The sequence below is a fragment of the Ovis aries genome, chromosome 21, assembly GCF_016772045.2.
Source record: "Ovis aries strain OAR_USU_Benz2616 breed Rambouillet chromosome 21, ARS-UI_Ramb_v3.0, whole genome shotgun sequence".
In the NCBI taxonomy this organism is placed as follows: domain Eukaryota; kingdom Metazoa; phylum Chordata; class Mammalia; order Artiodactyla; family Bovidae; genus Ovis; species Ovis aries.
Genome location: NC_056074.1, coordinates 47,167,861 through 47,184,152, shown reverse-complemented (window position 1 = coordinate 47,184,152; position 16,292 = coordinate 47,167,861). Strand labels below are relative to the sequence as shown.

The 16,292-nt window shown below is 58.4% G+C and overlaps 1 protein-coding gene across 9 annotated transcripts; it reads right to left on the bottom strand.

Moving 5' to 3' along the window:
* Window positions 1-957: 957 nt before the first annotated feature.
* On the bottom strand, window positions 958-16,188 carry RNH1 (ribonuclease/angiogenin inhibitor 1). 9 transcript variants are annotated; one of them, XM_060404383.1, is made up of 12 exons: window positions 15,590-16,157; window positions 12,946-13,155; window positions 12,658-12,856; window positions 9,027-9,132; window positions 3,243-3,413; window positions 2,960-3,130; window positions 2,427-2,597; window positions 2,173-2,343; window positions 1,917-2,087; window positions 1,576-1,746; window positions 1,266-1,436; window positions 958-1,141 (listed from the first exon to the last, which is right to left on the bottom strand). In XM_060404383.1, exons 3-12 carry the CDS (start codon window positions 12,812-12,814, stop codon window positions 1,054-1,056), a joined length of 1,548 nt encoding a protein of 515 aa, XP_060260366.1. In that variant the 5' UTR covers window positions 12,815-12,856; window positions 12,946-13,155; window positions 15,590-16,157; the 3' UTR covers window positions 958-1,053. The 9 variants fall into 9 exon arrangements, with proteins under 9 accessions (XP_060260366.1, XP_060260365.1, XP_060260367.1 ...); XM_060404382.1 differs by having other exon boundaries at window positions 12,946-15,681; XM_060404384.1 differs by having other exon boundaries at window positions 12,658-12,837; window positions 12,946-15,681.
* Between the last annotated feature and the right edge of the window lie 104 nt (window positions 16,189-16,292).

Genomic DNA, 16,292 nt, shown 5'->3' with positions numbered 1-16,292 from the left:
GAGCATCACTGCTTCAAAGCTCTCATTTCCTTGGGGGTCTTTTTGGCCTGTAACTACTTTTTGGGAGAATTTCAAACCTAGAGTGAAGGATCGACCTCACACCTGTGCCCACCCCTGCGCTCAAGCATTGAGTTACTGAGCCTCTGGCTTCGTTGGGCTTCCTCACTTTGGGAGGAGACAGAGGGCCTTGATGCAGCTTGGATCAGGGCTCAGGGCTGATGCCTTCCTGCTGTTACCGGAGCACGAAGCGTCCTGCCCACCCAGCTCCCCCCGGGCTCGGGGTCACTCTTGTCCCAGCCCGCCTCCCTGCCTCTGCTGTCCCCAGGAGACCTCTTGTTTCTGGCCCCTTGAGCATCTCCCACCTAGACTGGGACCACCCATTCCTCTATGGAGCCTGTTCTGGGGGAGGGTAAGAAGCACCGTGAAGGGCTTTGTAGTGAAGGCAGGAACTGAGCTGCACAGGCTTCAGACCCTCTGGAAGCTGCCCAGCGTCTACACCTAGTTTGTGCTGCTCAGGGCAGGTCAGCCCTGTGGGCTCACCCACAGCACGACTGAGGCCAGCTCGACGGCGGGGGGACGCTGCCCTTCTGCCCACAGGGCTCCAGCCTCTCTACCCGGAGAGCGTTCAGGAGCTGGCCACCGCTGGGAGCCGGGCCCCGGGAGCAGCTCGCACACGGGCAGCCGGGGGCGCTGCCGGCTGAGGCGAGGCAGGCCCCCTTCCAGGGCCCCTCAGGGCAGGTGGGACGCTCTTCTCACAAACTGGAGGAAGGCCTGGGTGGGTTGCAGGGGTCCTGCCAGCGCCTGGGAGCTCAGGCCGGAGCCCCTGGAGGAGCTTGCCAGGCACACTCCTGGCCCGGACCCTGGACCCCTGACTGGCTTCAAGCCACTACAAGTGGTCGTGAAAAACTCACTCTACACCAGCACCTCACGGGGCCAAGTATGGACAAAGACGCCGGCTGCCAAAAAAGGGATTTTAATAAAGTGCCTAAAGTTCTCTGCCAGAAATGAGCTAATATGACCTTTTCTCAGTTAAAGCCCGGTGGGGGACCGGGCTTAGGAGATGATGCGCAGGCCAGGCTTGCTCTCCTCCACGGCCCGCAGGCGCTCATCCACCGCCTCGGTCCAGTAGATGTCATACAGGCTGCAGGGGAGGAGCGGGGAGGGGAGCGGGGTGAGAGGAGCCGAGCGCCCCACCCCACCTTCACACCTCACCTGCCTGTCCCTGCCCACCCACCCCCCGCCACCCCCGCCCCACGGCCACTCACACCAGCTGCTCCAGGCCGCAGGCAGGCTGCTCCAGGCTGCCCAGCAGCTGCAGGACGCCAGGGTCGCCCAGGCCGTTGTTGCTCAGGTCCAGCTCCCGCAGGCTGCGGCTGGCCAGCAGGAGTGAGGCCAGGCCGCCACAGCTGCTGTTTGTCAGCTCACAGTCGCCCACCCTGGGCAGAGGGTGGAGCTGCGGTCAGGCGGAGGGCGTGCCCCCAGGCGGCCACCTGATAGTGGGGCACCAGGGGGTCTAGGTCCTGGGCATCCCCACCGTCAGCCGGAGTGGACATACCCCCCCCCCCAGCAGCTCACCAGAGCACCCGCAGCACAGTGCCCGGCTGGCCCAGGGCCTGGCACAGCACGTGGACGCCCGCGTCGCCCAGCGGGTTGCTGCTCAGCTGCAGCTCCAAGAGGCGCTTGTTCTGGGTCAGCACGGAACCGAAGTGCTGGCAGCAGGCGGCCGTGAACCCGCAGGACTTCACCCTGAGGGCGGCAGGGGCTGCAGTCACCTCGGACCGCACTTCTGGGGTCCCCCGAGTGCGCCCTGTGCTTGGGCGGCCACGGCGCCCTCCTGGCCGCTCCCCCCCAGGACCCCAGCGCTGTCGCCCCCCACACCCCGCCCCGTTCGGCCCCGAGCACCCACGGCCCCTCACCACAGGGACTCCAGCTGGCAGCCGGGCTGCAGCAGGCTCTCGCACAGCAGCTGGGCACCCTCGTCCCCCAGGCCGTTGCCCGCCAGGCTCAGCTCTTTCAGAGTCTCCTTGGCCTGGAGGATGCGGCAGAGGTCTCTGCAGCCGCTGACGCTGAGGTCGCACTCCCAGAGCCTGCGGGGTGGGGTCCCCATCAACACAGAGACCCTGACACGCTCAGGGGTGCCCGTCTGCCCACCCCGCCCGGGGATGGACTCACCACAGGGTCCTGAGCTGGGAGCTGGGGCTCAGCAGGCCGGGGCACAGCTCTGCCAGGCCTGCGTCGCCCAGCCGGTTGCTGCCCAGGTCCAGGTCCTTCAGTGAGGCCTGGGAGGCCACGATCCCACACAGGTCCTTGCAGTTGGCCGCCGTGAGGCCACAGTTCTCCAATCTGGGGGCACAAGAGGCGCCGGGAGCTGGGGAGCCCCCGCCCCGCCCCTGCCCCGCCCTGCTCCACTCCCGACCACAGCTTACTTGAGCGTCTCCAGCTGGCAAGCGGACTCTGCCAGGCCCCGGCACAGCACCTGGACGCCAGCCTCGCCAATGTCATTGTTGCTCACCACGAGCTCCTTCAGGTCCCGCGTGGCCCTGAGCACCGCAGCCAGGGGCTCGCAACTGGCGGCCGTTAGGTTGCAGTACTCCAGCCTGGGGGCGGGCAGCAGTCAGCCCTGAGCCTGGCCCAGAGGACACCCGTCCGGGTCTCATTTCCCCCCGCCCCGGTGATGAAGACAGCAGAGGCTGGCGGGCCCCCAAGCGGGACAGCACAGGGGCCGGGGGCTGTCTCCCTGGTAGAGTCCTGACCCAGCTGGGCCTGTCGGGCTCAGCCTCCTCCAACTGACACTGACCCCGTCTAGGCTCCCCAGGGCCACTGGGCTGCCTCAAAGCTCCCTGCAGGCGATGAACTGGGAAGGAGCCTGCCCAGGGCAGACACGCCACACAACGCAGGGGATGGCGGGGGCTGCCCGGGGCGGTGAGGCCATGCAGGGCCCCGGGGAAGGCACACTCACTGCAGCTTCTCCAGGCGGCACTGGGGGTCCAGGAGCCCCTCACAGAGCAGCCGCAGGCCGGCATCCCCCAGTGGGTTGTCGCTGAGGTGCAGCTCGCGCAGGCTGGGCAGGGAGCGCAGCGCGCCCGGCAGGACCCTGCAGCCAGCCTCCGTCAGGCAGCAGTTCTGGAGGCTGGAGACACGGGGCGTCAGGGGGCCCGAGAGCCAGCCAGCCCCCTACGAAGACAAGCCACCCGCGGCTGTGGGAGACTCGGGGCCCGGGACAGCAATGACGGGCGGCGCACCTGAGCTTCTGGATCTTGCAGGTGGGGCTCTGCAGGCCCTGGAGGACCAGGAGCACGCCGCCATCGCCCAGTTCATTGGTGCGCAGGCTGAGCTCCGTCAGGGACGGGTTGGCCTGCAGCGCGGACCCGATGTCCTTGCAGCGCACCTCCGTGAGGCCACAGTCGTCCAGCCTGTGGGCAGACACACCGTCACTGCACACAGCGGACGGGGAGCGTCCTGTGACAGGGCAACAGGCAGGAGGCCACAGGGCTCTGAACGGAGGAAACAGGCTGCAAGGGTCAGACATTTTTTCTCTCTCTTAAGCAGCAGCAGGAAACAAACTGCAAATGTCAGATTAAATGGCAGCCCACTCCAGGGTTCTTGCCTGGAGAGTCCCAGGGACGGAGAAGCCTAGTAGGTTACAGTCCACAGGGTCCGAAGAGTCGGACACGACTGAGCGACTTCACCTTCACACAAATTTTACAAAGGGTCACTTTTAAAACTCTGTGTTGCCATGCCAACACCTGGTTCCTGCAGGCCTCTCCTCAGCCTTGAGCTGCTGCAATTTCCTCACGCGGATGTTCTCTTGAGCCACGTTAATGAACTGTGTTCACCCGAGACTGTCTTCAAGCTGGTTCTGCCTAAGACTCAGAACCCACTTGCCTAACACCAGTATGTGTTACTCACATGAATGTTCTCTTAAGCTGTGTTGATGACACGATGTCCTTACTTGGAAACCTGCCTTTCCTCAAGATTTCTGTTAACTGTTTTATGGCTTGGGATGACTCACCAGATGCCAGTGTTATCTCAAAATGCATATTGTGGGTGAGGGGCCTGGTGCCAGTCTCTGAGTTTTGGGACACCTTTCTCTAATTCAGCTCAGTTCAGTCGCTCAGTGGTCTCCAACTCTTTGCAACCCCATTAACCGCAGTACACCAGGCCTCCCTGTCCATCACCAACTCCCGGAGTTCACCCAAACTCATGTCCATTAAGTCGCTGATGCCATCCAACCATCCTCTGTCGTCCCCTTCTCTTCCTGCCCTCAGTCTTTCCCAGCATCAGGGTCTTTTCCAATGAGTCAGTTCTTCACATCAGGTGGCCAAAGTACTGGAGTTTCAGCTGCAACATCAGTCCTTCCAATGAACATTCAGGAAGGATTTCCTTTAGGATGAACTGGTTGCATTTCCTTGCTATGCAAGGGACTCTCAAAAGTCCCACAGCTCAAAAGCGTCAATTATTCGGCACTCAGCTTTATAATCCAACTCTCACATCCATACATGACCACTAGAAAAACCACACCCTTGACAAGATGGACCTTTGTTGGTAAAGTAATGTCTCTGCTTTTGAATATGCTCTCTAGGTTGGTCGTAACTTTCCTTCCAAGGAGTAAGCGTCTTTTAATTTCATGGCTGCAGTCACCATCTGCAGTGATTTTGGAGCCCCCGAAAAGAAAGTCTGACACTGTTTCCACTGTTTCTCCATCTATTTCCCATGAAGTGATGGGACCAGATGCCATGATCTTCATTTTCTGAATGTTGAGCTTTAAGCCAACTTTTTCACTCTCCTTTTCACTTTCATCAAGAGGCTTTTTAGCTCCTCTTCCCTTTCTGCCATAAGGGTGGTGTCATCTGCATATCTGAGGTTATCGATATTTCTCCCGGCAATCTTGATTCCAGCTTGTGCTTCTTCCAGCCCAGTGTTTCTCATGATGTCTTCTGCATAGAAGTTAAATAAGCAGGGTGACAATGTACAGCCTTGATGTACTCCTTTTCCTATGTGGAAACAGTCTGTTGTTCCATGTCCAGTTCTAACTGTTGCTTCCTGACCTGCATACAGATTTCTCAAGAGGCTGGTCAGGTGGTCTGGTATTCCCATCTCTTGAAGGATTTTCCAGTTTATTGTGATCCACACGATCAAAGGCTTTGGCATAGTCAATAAAGCAGAAATAGATGTTTTTCTGGAACTCTCTTGCTTTTCCATGATCCAGCGGATGTTGGCAATTTGAACTCTGGTTCCTCTGCCTTTTCTAAAACCAGCTTGAACATCTGGAAGTTTATGGTTCACGTATTGCTAAAGCCTGGCTTGGAGAATTTTGAGCATTACTTTACTAGCATGTGAGATGAGTGCAATTGTGTGGTAGTTTGAGCATTCTTTGGCATTGCCTTTCTTTGGGATTGGAATGAAAACTGACCTTTTCCAGTCCTGTGGCCACTGCTGAGTGTTCCAAATGTGCTGGCATATTGAGTGCAGCACTTTCACAGCATCATCTTTTAGGACTGAAAATAGCTCAACTGGAATTCTGTCACCTCCACTAGCTTTGTTCGTAGTGATGCTTTCTAAGGCCCACTTGACTTCACATTCCAGGATGTCTGGCTCTAGGTGAGTGATCACACCATCGTGGTTATCTGGGTCATGAAGGTCTTTTTTGTACAGTTCTTCTGTGTATTCTTGCCACCTCTTAATATCTTCTGCTTCTGCTGGGTCCATACCATTTCTGTCCTTTATCAAGCCCATCTTTGCATGAAATGTTCCCTTGGTATCTCTGATTTTCTTGAAGAGATCTCTAGTCTTTCCCATTCTGTTGTTTTCTTCTATTTCTTTGCATTGATCACTGAGGAAGGCTTTCTTATCTCTCCTTGCTATTCTTTGGAACTCTGCATTTAGATGCTTATATCTTTCCTTTTCTCCTTTGCTTTTGCTTCTCTTCTTTTCACAGCTATTTGTAAGGCCTCCCCAGACAGCCATTTTGCTTTTTTGCATTTTTTTCTCTTGGGGATGGTCTTGATCCCTGTCTCCAGTACAATGTCACGAACCTCATTCCATAGTTCATCAGGCACTCTATCTATCAGATCTAGTCCCTTAAATCTATTTCTCACTTCCACTGTATAATCCTAAGGGATCTGATTTAGGTCATACCTGTATGGTCTAGTGGTTTTCCCTGCTTTCTTCAATTTAAGTCTGAATTTGGCAATAAGGAGTTCATGATCTGAGCCACAGTCAGCTCCTGGTCTTGTTTTTGCTGACTGTATAGAGCTTCTCCATCTTTGGCTGCAAAGAATATAATCAATCTGATTTCGGTGTTGACCATCTGGTGATGTCCATGTGTACAGTCTTCTCTTGTGTTGTTGAAGAGGGTGTTTGCTACGACCAGTGCGTTCTCTTGGCAAAATTCTATTAGCCTTTGCGCTGCTTCATTCCGCATTCCAAGGCCAAATTTGCCTGTTACTCCAGGTGTTTCTTGACTTCCTACTTTTGCATTCCAGTCCCCTATAATGAAAAGGACATCTTTTTTGCGTGTTAGTTCTAAAAGGTCTTGTAGGTCTTCATAGAACTGTTCAACTTCAGCTTCTTCAGCATTACTGGTTGGGGCATAGGCTTGGATTACCGTGATACTGAATGGTTTGCCTTGGAAACAAACAGGGATCATTCTGTCATTTTTGAGATTGCATCCAAGTACTGCGTTTTGGACTCTTTTGTTGACCATGATGGCTACTCCATTTCTTCTGAGGGATTCCTGCCCACAGTAGTAGATATAATGGTCATCCGAGTTAAATTCACCCATTTCAGTCCATTTTAGTTCGCTGGAGGTACAGGTCAGCAGTGGACTGCCGCAGGGACAGGGGCTCTGGGTGCAGCAGGCCTGGGCATGGCGTGAGCCCTCTCGGAGGAGGTCACCATCAACCCTACTACTGAGCTGCCAGAACCTACACAGGACTGGGAAGCAGACTCTTGGAGGGCACAATCGCCCTGTCGTGTCTGACGCTTTGCGACCCCAGGGACTTTACAGTCCATGGAATTCTCCAGGCCAGAACAGTGGAGTGGGTAGCCCTTCCCTTCTCCAGGGGATCTTCCCAAGCCAGGGATCGAACCCGGGTCTCCGCATTGCAGGTGGATTGTTTACCAACTGAGCCACAAGGGAAGCCCTTTCTCTAATTAGCACACTGCTAGTAGCTATATAACATCCGGCTACAGACTAGCAGGGGGGCACTCTTTCTGCCCCCTTCTGATGTCTGTTCAGAAGCTGTCTCCTTTGTGCTTTAATAAAACTTTATCACACAAAAGGTCTGAGTGATCAAGCCTCGTCACTGGCCCTGGATTGAATTCTTCTCCTGTGGAGGCCAAGAATCCCGGCATCTTTCACGGCTCAGCAACAACCTTTCACTTGGGCCAACACTGAACAACGTAGGTCACAACACATCTTACGATGAAAGAGGAAAACGTGAGTGGAGCATCTCGTGAAACTGATGGCAACTGAAGATAACGGCACACGGAGGGACGCGTGCCTCCACAGCTTCCATGGGGCACAGGCAGCGGGTACAGTGCCTGTCCACCTCCAGGAGACAAACCTGGAGGTTTCTTAGTCCTCCAGACGCAACAGCTCGAGGGCACGGCCCCGCTGCAGGTCCCGGGGAGGCCAGCGCGGAACGTGCCAGAGCGCGACCCAGCGCCACTGCCATGCAACTAAGAAAACAATCAAGTCGACACAGGTGGGAGGGATGCCAGCTCTCACCCAGAAAAGACAATCAATAAGTGTGGAAGGGATGCAGAAATCAGAACTCCAGTTGGAAAAAGTCCCAGTAATGCTGTCTGGCAAGACCCACCAACAGATGCAAAGACAGGTGGGCAAAGCTCTGAGCAGAAGCAAAATGTTAGCAGAGTCTGAAGGTGTCTCACCCCGAGAACCGGCAAGACCCCCTCATCAGCAGCCACGGTGACCACCAGGCGTGACCGTGTGGCACCACCGGCACAATGCCCCCGCGGCACAGCATGCCAGGCAGGACACACTGCCACTGTGCTGTCTGCCCAAAGACGCGTGACTCAACCATGGGAAGGCATCAGAGGACCTTCAGCAGAGCCCCAGCAGGCAGACCCCACCGTCAGGCAGCCAAAGACCAGGGGGACAGAGAGGCCATCACAGACGGGAGGGGCCGTGGGGGCTGCACAACGCACTCAGACAAGCCGGTGACGTGAGCCCAGGCCATGTCGGCGCCTCACCTTGACCAGCGCCCCAGGTGATGGGGCACAGGGGACCCTGCCTCGTTTTTGTGACTCTTCCGTAAACCTAAGACTACTTTAAATGAATCCAAAAGGAAAACGTGAAGCAGATAGGCTCTTGTCTCTTGCTTGTGAGCCCTGAGGAACTTCTGGGTTAGAGGGCTAGTCTGGGCTCAGATTCGGCCACAGCCTGGGAGGGCAGGGGGCATACTGCCCCCAGGAGCAGGCTGCAGCACCTTCATGCCCAGGGGAAGGGGACACTCCGACCTGCAGGTCCAGCCAGAATGAGTTTACCTTCTGCTGCTAAGTCGCTTCAGTCATGTCTGACTCTTAGCGACCCCGTGGACTGCAGCCTACCAGGCTCCTCCGTCCATGGGATTTTCCAGGCAAGAGTACTGGAGTGGGGTGCCATCGCCTTCTCCAGAGTTTACCTTCAAACGGCTGGAAAAGTACAGAGAGAGCAATACTTCACGCTGCAGAAAAACACGCAAGGTCTGTACCGCGCGTCTACAAGTGTGAGGGTCTCCCCGGTGGCTCAGCCAGTAAAGCGTCTGCCTGCAACAAGGGAGACCCGAGTTCGATCCTCGGTCAGGAAGATCCCCTGGAGAAGGGAATGGCAACCCACTCCAGTATTCTTGCCTGGAGAAGCCCATGGACAGAGGATTGGGGGGGCTACAGTCCATGGGGTCGCGGAGAGTTGGACACAATGGAGTGACTGACACCTCGACCTTCTCTAAATGATATGACCTGGGACCACAGCTCACCCCCGGAAGGGTGGGCCCCCAGGTCAGCGGGCACGGCGGTCCTACCTGACCACCTCGTACTGCTGGATCAGAGGCAGCAGCTCCGTCCAGCGGGCGTCGCTCAGCTGCTCACACTGGATGTCCAGCTTCATGGTGTGAAGTGAAGGGTTTCCTGGCAGAGGCAGGGGAAATAGGAAAACATTTCAGCCAAGCTCTCAAGGTCTGACAGGCCAGAGCCACTGGCGGGCAGCACCCCACAGGCCCAGGAAAGCACACCCGAGGAGAGGCTCCCGCCTGCCGCGCTTCCCTGCCTCCATGCCTCTATCCGCCTCACCGCCAGGGAGGGGGCTCCCTGGCAAAGACACCACAAGCCGCAGAGCTCGGGGCGCCACTGCGGGAGCAGAGGCAGCGCTCATACCCCAGCCCCCACTCGCAGCCTCCTGGGCACCACCCGCACAGGAGGAAGCGGAAAAGCGAGCCTGCCACCCAAAGCTCTGCCTCTTCCCTGCCTGAGCCGGGGCAGCGGGGGAGGAGGGGGCCTGTGGGCCAGAAGGCCTGGAGACTCAGCTCGGGGCACAGGGGCTGGAGCCGACTCCCAGGACGCACCTGGGCCCTCCCCAGCCCGAAGCCCCTGCATGGGGGGGCAGGTGCCTGTGGTCACCAGCAGCTCCTCAGGGGCACTGGCTTCAGGGGCCCTGGACAGGTGGGCTGGGGACCCCAGGCCCAGTGACCTGCACTCGAGCAGCCACCCGGGGCACCTGCTCCCACGATCCCTCCGGGTGCTGGCAATCGGTGCAGGGCATGCCCTCCACCTCACTCTGACTCAGCCCGGGGACCTGCCCCCGAGAAGCCAGCTCACCAAGGAGGCTGAGCGGAGGGAGGCCTCTGGCCAGCAGGTCTGGGATAGGAGGGCGCAGGCCCTGAGATCTCAGCAGGGCCACGCAGAGCTGCTGCTGCCTGTGGCCCAGAAGGTGGGGCCTGCAGGAGATGAGCCCAGGGGGAGCCAGGAGCTGGGGGGCTGCCTGGGTTCGGGGCAGGGAGTGGGTTTCATACAAAGAGCAACCGTTCAGTGAAGACCAGAGCCTGGAACGCATGCCTTCCCAGGTCTCCGGAAACAGGGTGACCCAGGCCCATGTGAGATTCCTGGGAGAACAATGTCTCACTCGTGTGTGTCTGAGCCTGGCACGGCCTGGCCTGGCTCAATGGGGGACGCCCCTCCATCTGCAGGCTGACGGAGCCCACAGTGGGCAGAAAGCCAGCTCAGGCAGAGGCTCTCACTCCTCTCCTGCTGGGAGAGCTCCGGTGCTAACAGTCAGGCAAGAGTCACAGACGCGCGTCTGCGCGGCCCGGCAGGGAACCTGCTAAGAAACAGGCCAGGGCACGGGTGCCGGGCCACTCCACACGTCATCACGGGATGGGCCATCCCTGGAGAGGCCACCCAGCTCACTGCCCAGAGCAAAACCAGACCCACCCCACCCCCAACCCAGGGTGTGGCCAGCCCAGCCCTGACTCAGAGTCCTGTCATCCCAGGAAGGGGGCCAGCAGGCGGTCCCAGGCCCCATGGACCAACACTGCTCCCCACCTGCGCCCTCGCCCTGCAGCTGCCTGGCTCCCAGCCTGACAGGAGGGCTCTCGCCTCTCCCTGGTAGGAAGCAGATCCCAGCAGCTGAGACGCCCCAGCCCTGACCCGACTTCTCCTGAGTATTCTTCCGTTGACGCCGGGGCTTCGTAGCCTCCAATGGACACCCATCCCTTTGAAAATCCATGAGAAAGTATAAACATCCCCAAAGACAGCTGTGTGTACAGCCTCCTCACAAGCCCCCGGTGAGGCTGCCTGATCCGGGCAGGAACAAGAACGCGTCCCGCCCACGGCCTCCTTGGGAATCAGGACTCCCACCAGCCAGGCTGCTCCCTGGCCGACTCACGGCCAGCGATCTCAATAACGGCCCCTGATCAACGCTTAAAAGCGCGGCGACTTAAAAGCTGCTGCGCAAGACCGCGCCGGACACCGGCCTGCGTCCCTTCCGCCTCGGGTACGGCCCAGCCTCCCCCGGGCGCCGCGCGGTTACCTCTGCGGGGCGCCGGGGGCGGCAGGGAGCGGGGGCGCGCCGCGGCCCGTGCGGGGCCACCCAGGGCCGCCGCCGCCTTCCACGCCCGCCGGAGGCCCCGCATGTGTCCGGGGGCCTGGGGTGAGCGCAGGGGAGAGGACTCTAGGGACTCCCGATGCCCCCGGCCCGCGCCTTTTCTCGGGCCCAGGAGTCAGCCGCCCCGCGGCCGGTGGCCGGAGGACCCCGAAATCCCCCCGGACCGCGGATCTCACCTCCTGCCGCCGCAGACCCGAGGGCCGAGCCGCCTCTTCCGCCAGGCGGGAGGGTCACGGCCCGGGCGGGGCCCTGGGGGCGGGGCCTGGCGGCGCCCGGGCCGACCCGCCCCGAGGCGGGCGCTCGCCCACCGGGGACCCCACGGCGGGACCCCAGGCCTCCCCGCCGGCCCGGGGTCTTTCCGAGACGCGCGCCGAGCCTGTGCCCCCGAGCAAGGCTGCGCCGCTTTCCGCTGAGCTCCCGGGCGGAACCCGCCGTCCCTGGCGGACTTTCCACTTGGCCGCCCAGCACCGGGGCAGGCCGCCTCGCGCGGAGGCAGCGCCCGGGGAGGCGGGCGCAGGGGGCCGCGACCACCCCGCGGAACCGCGCGGCCGGGCTTCCTCTGCCTCCTCCCACCCGCAGGCGGACGTGGGCGTTTCCCAGAGCAGGGAGATCAGATACCTGGTACACTTCTTAAAAGACGGTATTTGTCCCGGCTGATGAAATGCATGTGAAATGCGTGTGTGTGTAAGCAGGCGTGGCAGGGGGTGCGTGTGTGTGTGTCTGTGCGTGCACGCACACACAGACATGGTAAGGTGTCCCGGGAAAGAGAAACAGGCACGGCTTTCCTGACAGACGAGAAGCCATTTTGGCCAAAGCCATTTCGTGATCTAAGCCTGGGCAGGATACCGGCTCTTAAACAGGTCTTAGTAATTGGTCTCAAGGGGAAAAGGAATGCAGAAACCAGCACTGCTATCAGGCGAGAGAAGCAACAGCACCGAAGGCGGTACACCAGCTGTAAAGACTCTCGGTTCTGTTTCTCTGGCGACCACGAGCCCGCGGTCTCAGCCACCGGACCTGCTGGACGGAAGGGGTGGAGGTGACCTCCTCCGACCCTCCTGAGGTCAATCACACAAGCCTTGGACCCTGACGGGAGACAGCGCTATGGGAAAGGGCACCGGGGTCCTCCTCACTCGCTCTGAATAACAGAGCCTTTCTGCTCCCATCTTTGGCTTGTTTGTGTCTTTTGGCTCGAGATCCACCATGAAGCAAGCCCAGATTTTCAGGTAACAAATGCGGAGCGTGGCTTGGGTAAGCACTACACACCCCTCCATGTCTGTGTGTCAATCAAGAGGAATATTCACGCGTGAGCCAAGGAGACATGTTCAAAATGTCTACAGCGTTTTGCAGCTGTCCAAACCTGCAGCAATCTAAACGCCTGTCAGGAAGACGGTGAAAGCGCCACAACACACCTGCCTCACTCCCCTCTTGGCCTTGCCATGCGCGCCATGACTTGGCCCACCCTCGTGACTGCACGGCAGCCTTCAGCAAAGATCGTCAGGAAACTTCAGGGCGGCGTGTTATTACTCACGAGTGTTGGAGTTCACGTGGCATACCTGGGGCGACACAGTAAGGTGGGGACGCACAAGGGGCGGGGGGCACACGGGGTGGGGAGGGCAGGCGGGTGGGGTTCCGCTTCTGCCAGGGTCGAGCACGGCAGCCTAGGGAATGGAGACCCAAGCTCTCATCCTCCAGAAGAAAACGGTCTGACATCTGCGCGTGTGCTCCCACTGCTCCTGTGCACACAGTTCCGTTCTACAAGTAAAAACGAGGCAGAACGAACAGCAGGCAGAATAACAGCCCCCAGAGGCGCCCAGGCCCGAATCCCCAAAGCTGCAAGTTACCTTAGTAAAGGGGTCTCTGCAGATGCGACCAAGTTAAGAACCCTGAGATGGGGAGACCATCCTGGACGACCTGGGCAGGCCCACGTCATCATGAAGATCCATAAGAGAGAAGCAGACCAGCCAAAATCAGAGGAAGAGCGACAACGGAAGCAGCAGCCGGAGTCGCCGAGCCTTGAGGGCTTGAGGGTGGAGACAGGCAGCCTCTAGGAGCTGGAAAAGGCCGAGCCCGGAATCTGAAAAGAATCCGCCCGTGGATGCCCCGATTCTAACCCCCTAAGGCGCATTTCAGACTTCTGACCACGGCAAGAAGGTAGATGCCCCCTTCCACCCCCAGGGTAAAGCAACTGGAGATTCATTCCCTGTGGAGGAAACTGGAAGACAAGAATAGCAGGACAATTAAGGGAGGAGGCTGGGCCGCCGCCTAAACCACATATATTCCTCATTCTAGAAGCCAAGAGACCGCCCCTAACACGAACAGAAAGGCTCCTTGGAGGTCCAAGGGCAATGATGCTAAGCTACTCACAGGGCTGTGGCAGACTCTGTCTTGGCTAAAAGTTTCATGGGCACACACGGGAGGGTCTGTGACATACCAAACACAAGTATGGCAAGGCTGCATATTGTCACCCTGTTTATTTAACTTCTCTGCAGAGGGCATCATGTGAAATGCCAGGCTGGAGGAAGTACAAGCTGGGAGAAATAGCACCAACCTCAGATATGGAGACGATACCGCTCTAATGGCAGAAAGTGAAGAGAAACCAAAGAGCCTCTTGCTGCTGGTCAAAGAGGAGAGTGAAAAAGCTGGCTTAAAACTCAACTTTCAAAAAACTAAGATCATGGCATCCAGCCCCATCACTTCATGGCAAATAGAGGGGAAAAGTGGAAACAGTGACATATTTTCTTTCCTTGGGCTCCAAAATTACTGCGGACAAAGACTGCAGCCACAAAATTAAAAGACACTTGCTCCTTGGAAGGAAAGTTACGACAAACCTAGACAGTGTAGTAAAAAGCAGAGACATCACTTTGTGACTAAGGTCTGTGTAGTCAAGGCTGTGGTTTTCCCAGTAGTCACGTATGGATGTGAGAGTTGGACCATAAAGAAGGCCGAGAACTGAAGAACTGATGCTTTTGAACTGTGGTGTTGGAGGACTCTTGAGAGCCCCATGGACTGCAAGGCGATCAAACCAATCTATAGTAAAGGACATCAACCCTGAATAGTCATTGGAAGGGCTGATGCTGAAGCTCCAGTACTTGATGATGCAAAGGGCAGACTCACTGCAAAGCCCCTGATGCTGGGAAAGATTGAGGGCAGGAGGGGAAGGGGACGACAGAGGATGGGATGGTTGGATGGCAGCACCGACTCAACTGACACGAGTTTGAGCAAACTCTGGGAGATGGTGAAGGACAGGAAAGACTGGTGTGTTGCAGCCTACAGGGTCACAAAGGGACAGACACGACTTAGCAACTGAACAACAAAGAATAGGTATGTATCCATGAATATACGTAACTATGTGGACAGACTCGTAAGCAACTAACGCCATGGCCACCGCGCGTCACTGTGGAGGAGGAGAGGGACATGCCGAGCTGACTCCATCTTGAGAAAGAAGGAAACTCCATCTTGCATTTTCAGTGAACTTTGGACTATGTGCCTGGTAGCCATGGGGATAACATACCTACGGCCCAATTGTACTCCCGGACTGATAAACACCAGATTCTATACCAAGATTTCCCGTGGCCAAAAAGAATGCAATAATCCCCTATGTAGTCAATCGCCTCTGTAATCTTTACGGCCCCCATTGGTGTGGCAACAGCACCCATTGGTGTGGCAACAGCACCCACTCCAGTACTTTTCCCTGGAAAATCCCATGGACGGAGGAGCCTTGAAGTCCATGGGGTTGCTAGAGTCGGACTCGACTGATCGACTTCACTCTCACCTTTCACTTTCATGCACTGGAGAAGGAAATGGCAGCCCACTCCAGTGTTCTTGCCTGGAGAATCCCAGGGACGAGGAAGCCTCGTGGGCTGCCGTCTATGGGGTCGCACAGAGTCGGACACGACTGAAGCGACTTAGCAGCGGCAGCACAGTGTATAACCAGCTGCCCCTTCTGATTATGAATCATGGCTGCAACCTGATTGTATCTCCCTTTAACACTGTCCAGGCTAGGGTTAAGGAATTTGGGGATGTGGGCTTGAGCAGTATACTTAGATATATAAGGTTTTCACAAAAGTCGATCAGGGTCCCTAGCTAAAGAGGAGACTCTGCCTCTGACCGCTGGTGTACTAAACCGCACTCCACTATCCACGCTGTCCTTCTGAGTGAGTTTGTTTCCCGGAGCGTTTAACTGTAACAACTGTTCAGACGTATTCAATATCCGCAACCAGTCTCCACAGGCTGACAGTTTTCAGCTAGCCCTTGTCACAACCTGAGCCCAGAGCCACCGAGGCGCTGTCCCACTTACGTCATTCTCTTCCCCACGGGAGCTGCCCGCCCACCTCCCAGGGCCTCGGGCCAAAGCTGCACGAGGCCGGGTGGCTATCCCAAGGCCCAGCACAAGGCCGGGCGCCACCCGGGCGAGTGCGCTCTGCCAGGGCTGTCTGTCCTTCCCAGGGTCGGTTCTGCGGGGAATAAGGTCGGGGGTTACTCAACTTGAGAAGGAAAGTCTGACTGGCCAGCCCTCGGTTGTGTAACTTGCAGGACCCCAAAGAGCGGATCCCACGATCACGCGGGAGAAGCAAGCCAAGAGGCAACGCGCAGGCGCAGACTGCGCGCCGCGCGTCGTGGCTCCCAGCGTGCCCCGGGAGGAGGGCCCGCAGGGGGCGCGCACGCGGGAGGCGCACTCGGGCGCCGTGACGTCATCGGAGCGCGCCGGTGTTCGCTCCTCCCGCGGGGGTCCGCCTCACGGGCCCCGCCCCGAGAGAACTCAAAAGCGTCCGTTCTTCAGTCGCGTGGGGGGGGACCCGACCTAGCGAACCCCTAGACCCTTCCCGCAAGCGCGCGTCTCCCCGGGCTGCGTAACCTCAGTGGCGCCCGGCGCACGTCTACACACAGGAAGGCCAAAGCTGCGTCGGTGGGAACTGACTTCGGGCCGGTCAGTCATCTGTTTGGCCCACCTGCTGATAGACTGCGGGAGTGACTGACTTAGACACGACGACGGACTGTCTCCAGCCTGCACGCCCGGAGGAACACGGCCTACCTCCCACCGAGGGGCTGCCTTGGGGCCCGCGCTGGGGCGGGGCCTCGTGTCTGCGGCACCAGGCGGGGGCGGGGCCTTGGGCGGGCCTCACGCTGCGTCGGGCGGGGCCTGCGGGGCGGGACCCGATCCTCAGTGTTGGGGCCCGCGGTGGGGCGG

Bases quoted from the DNA above. Each gene is read 5' to 3' on its own strand.
- RNH1 (XM_060404383.1), bottom strand. From the start codon at position 12,814: ATGTCAGACCGTTTTCTTCTGGAGGATGAGAGCTTGGGTCTCCATTCC. The intron at 2,088-2,172 runs GTGAGTCCATCC...CCCACCCCGCAG, and splicing joins TCCCAGCTCAGGACCCTGTG to GCTCTGGGAGTGCGACCTCA. The intron at 1,437-1,575 runs GTGAGCTGCTGG...CCCTCTGCCCAG, and splicing joins ACTGTGCTGCGGGTGCTCTG to GGTGGGCGACTGTGAGCTGA.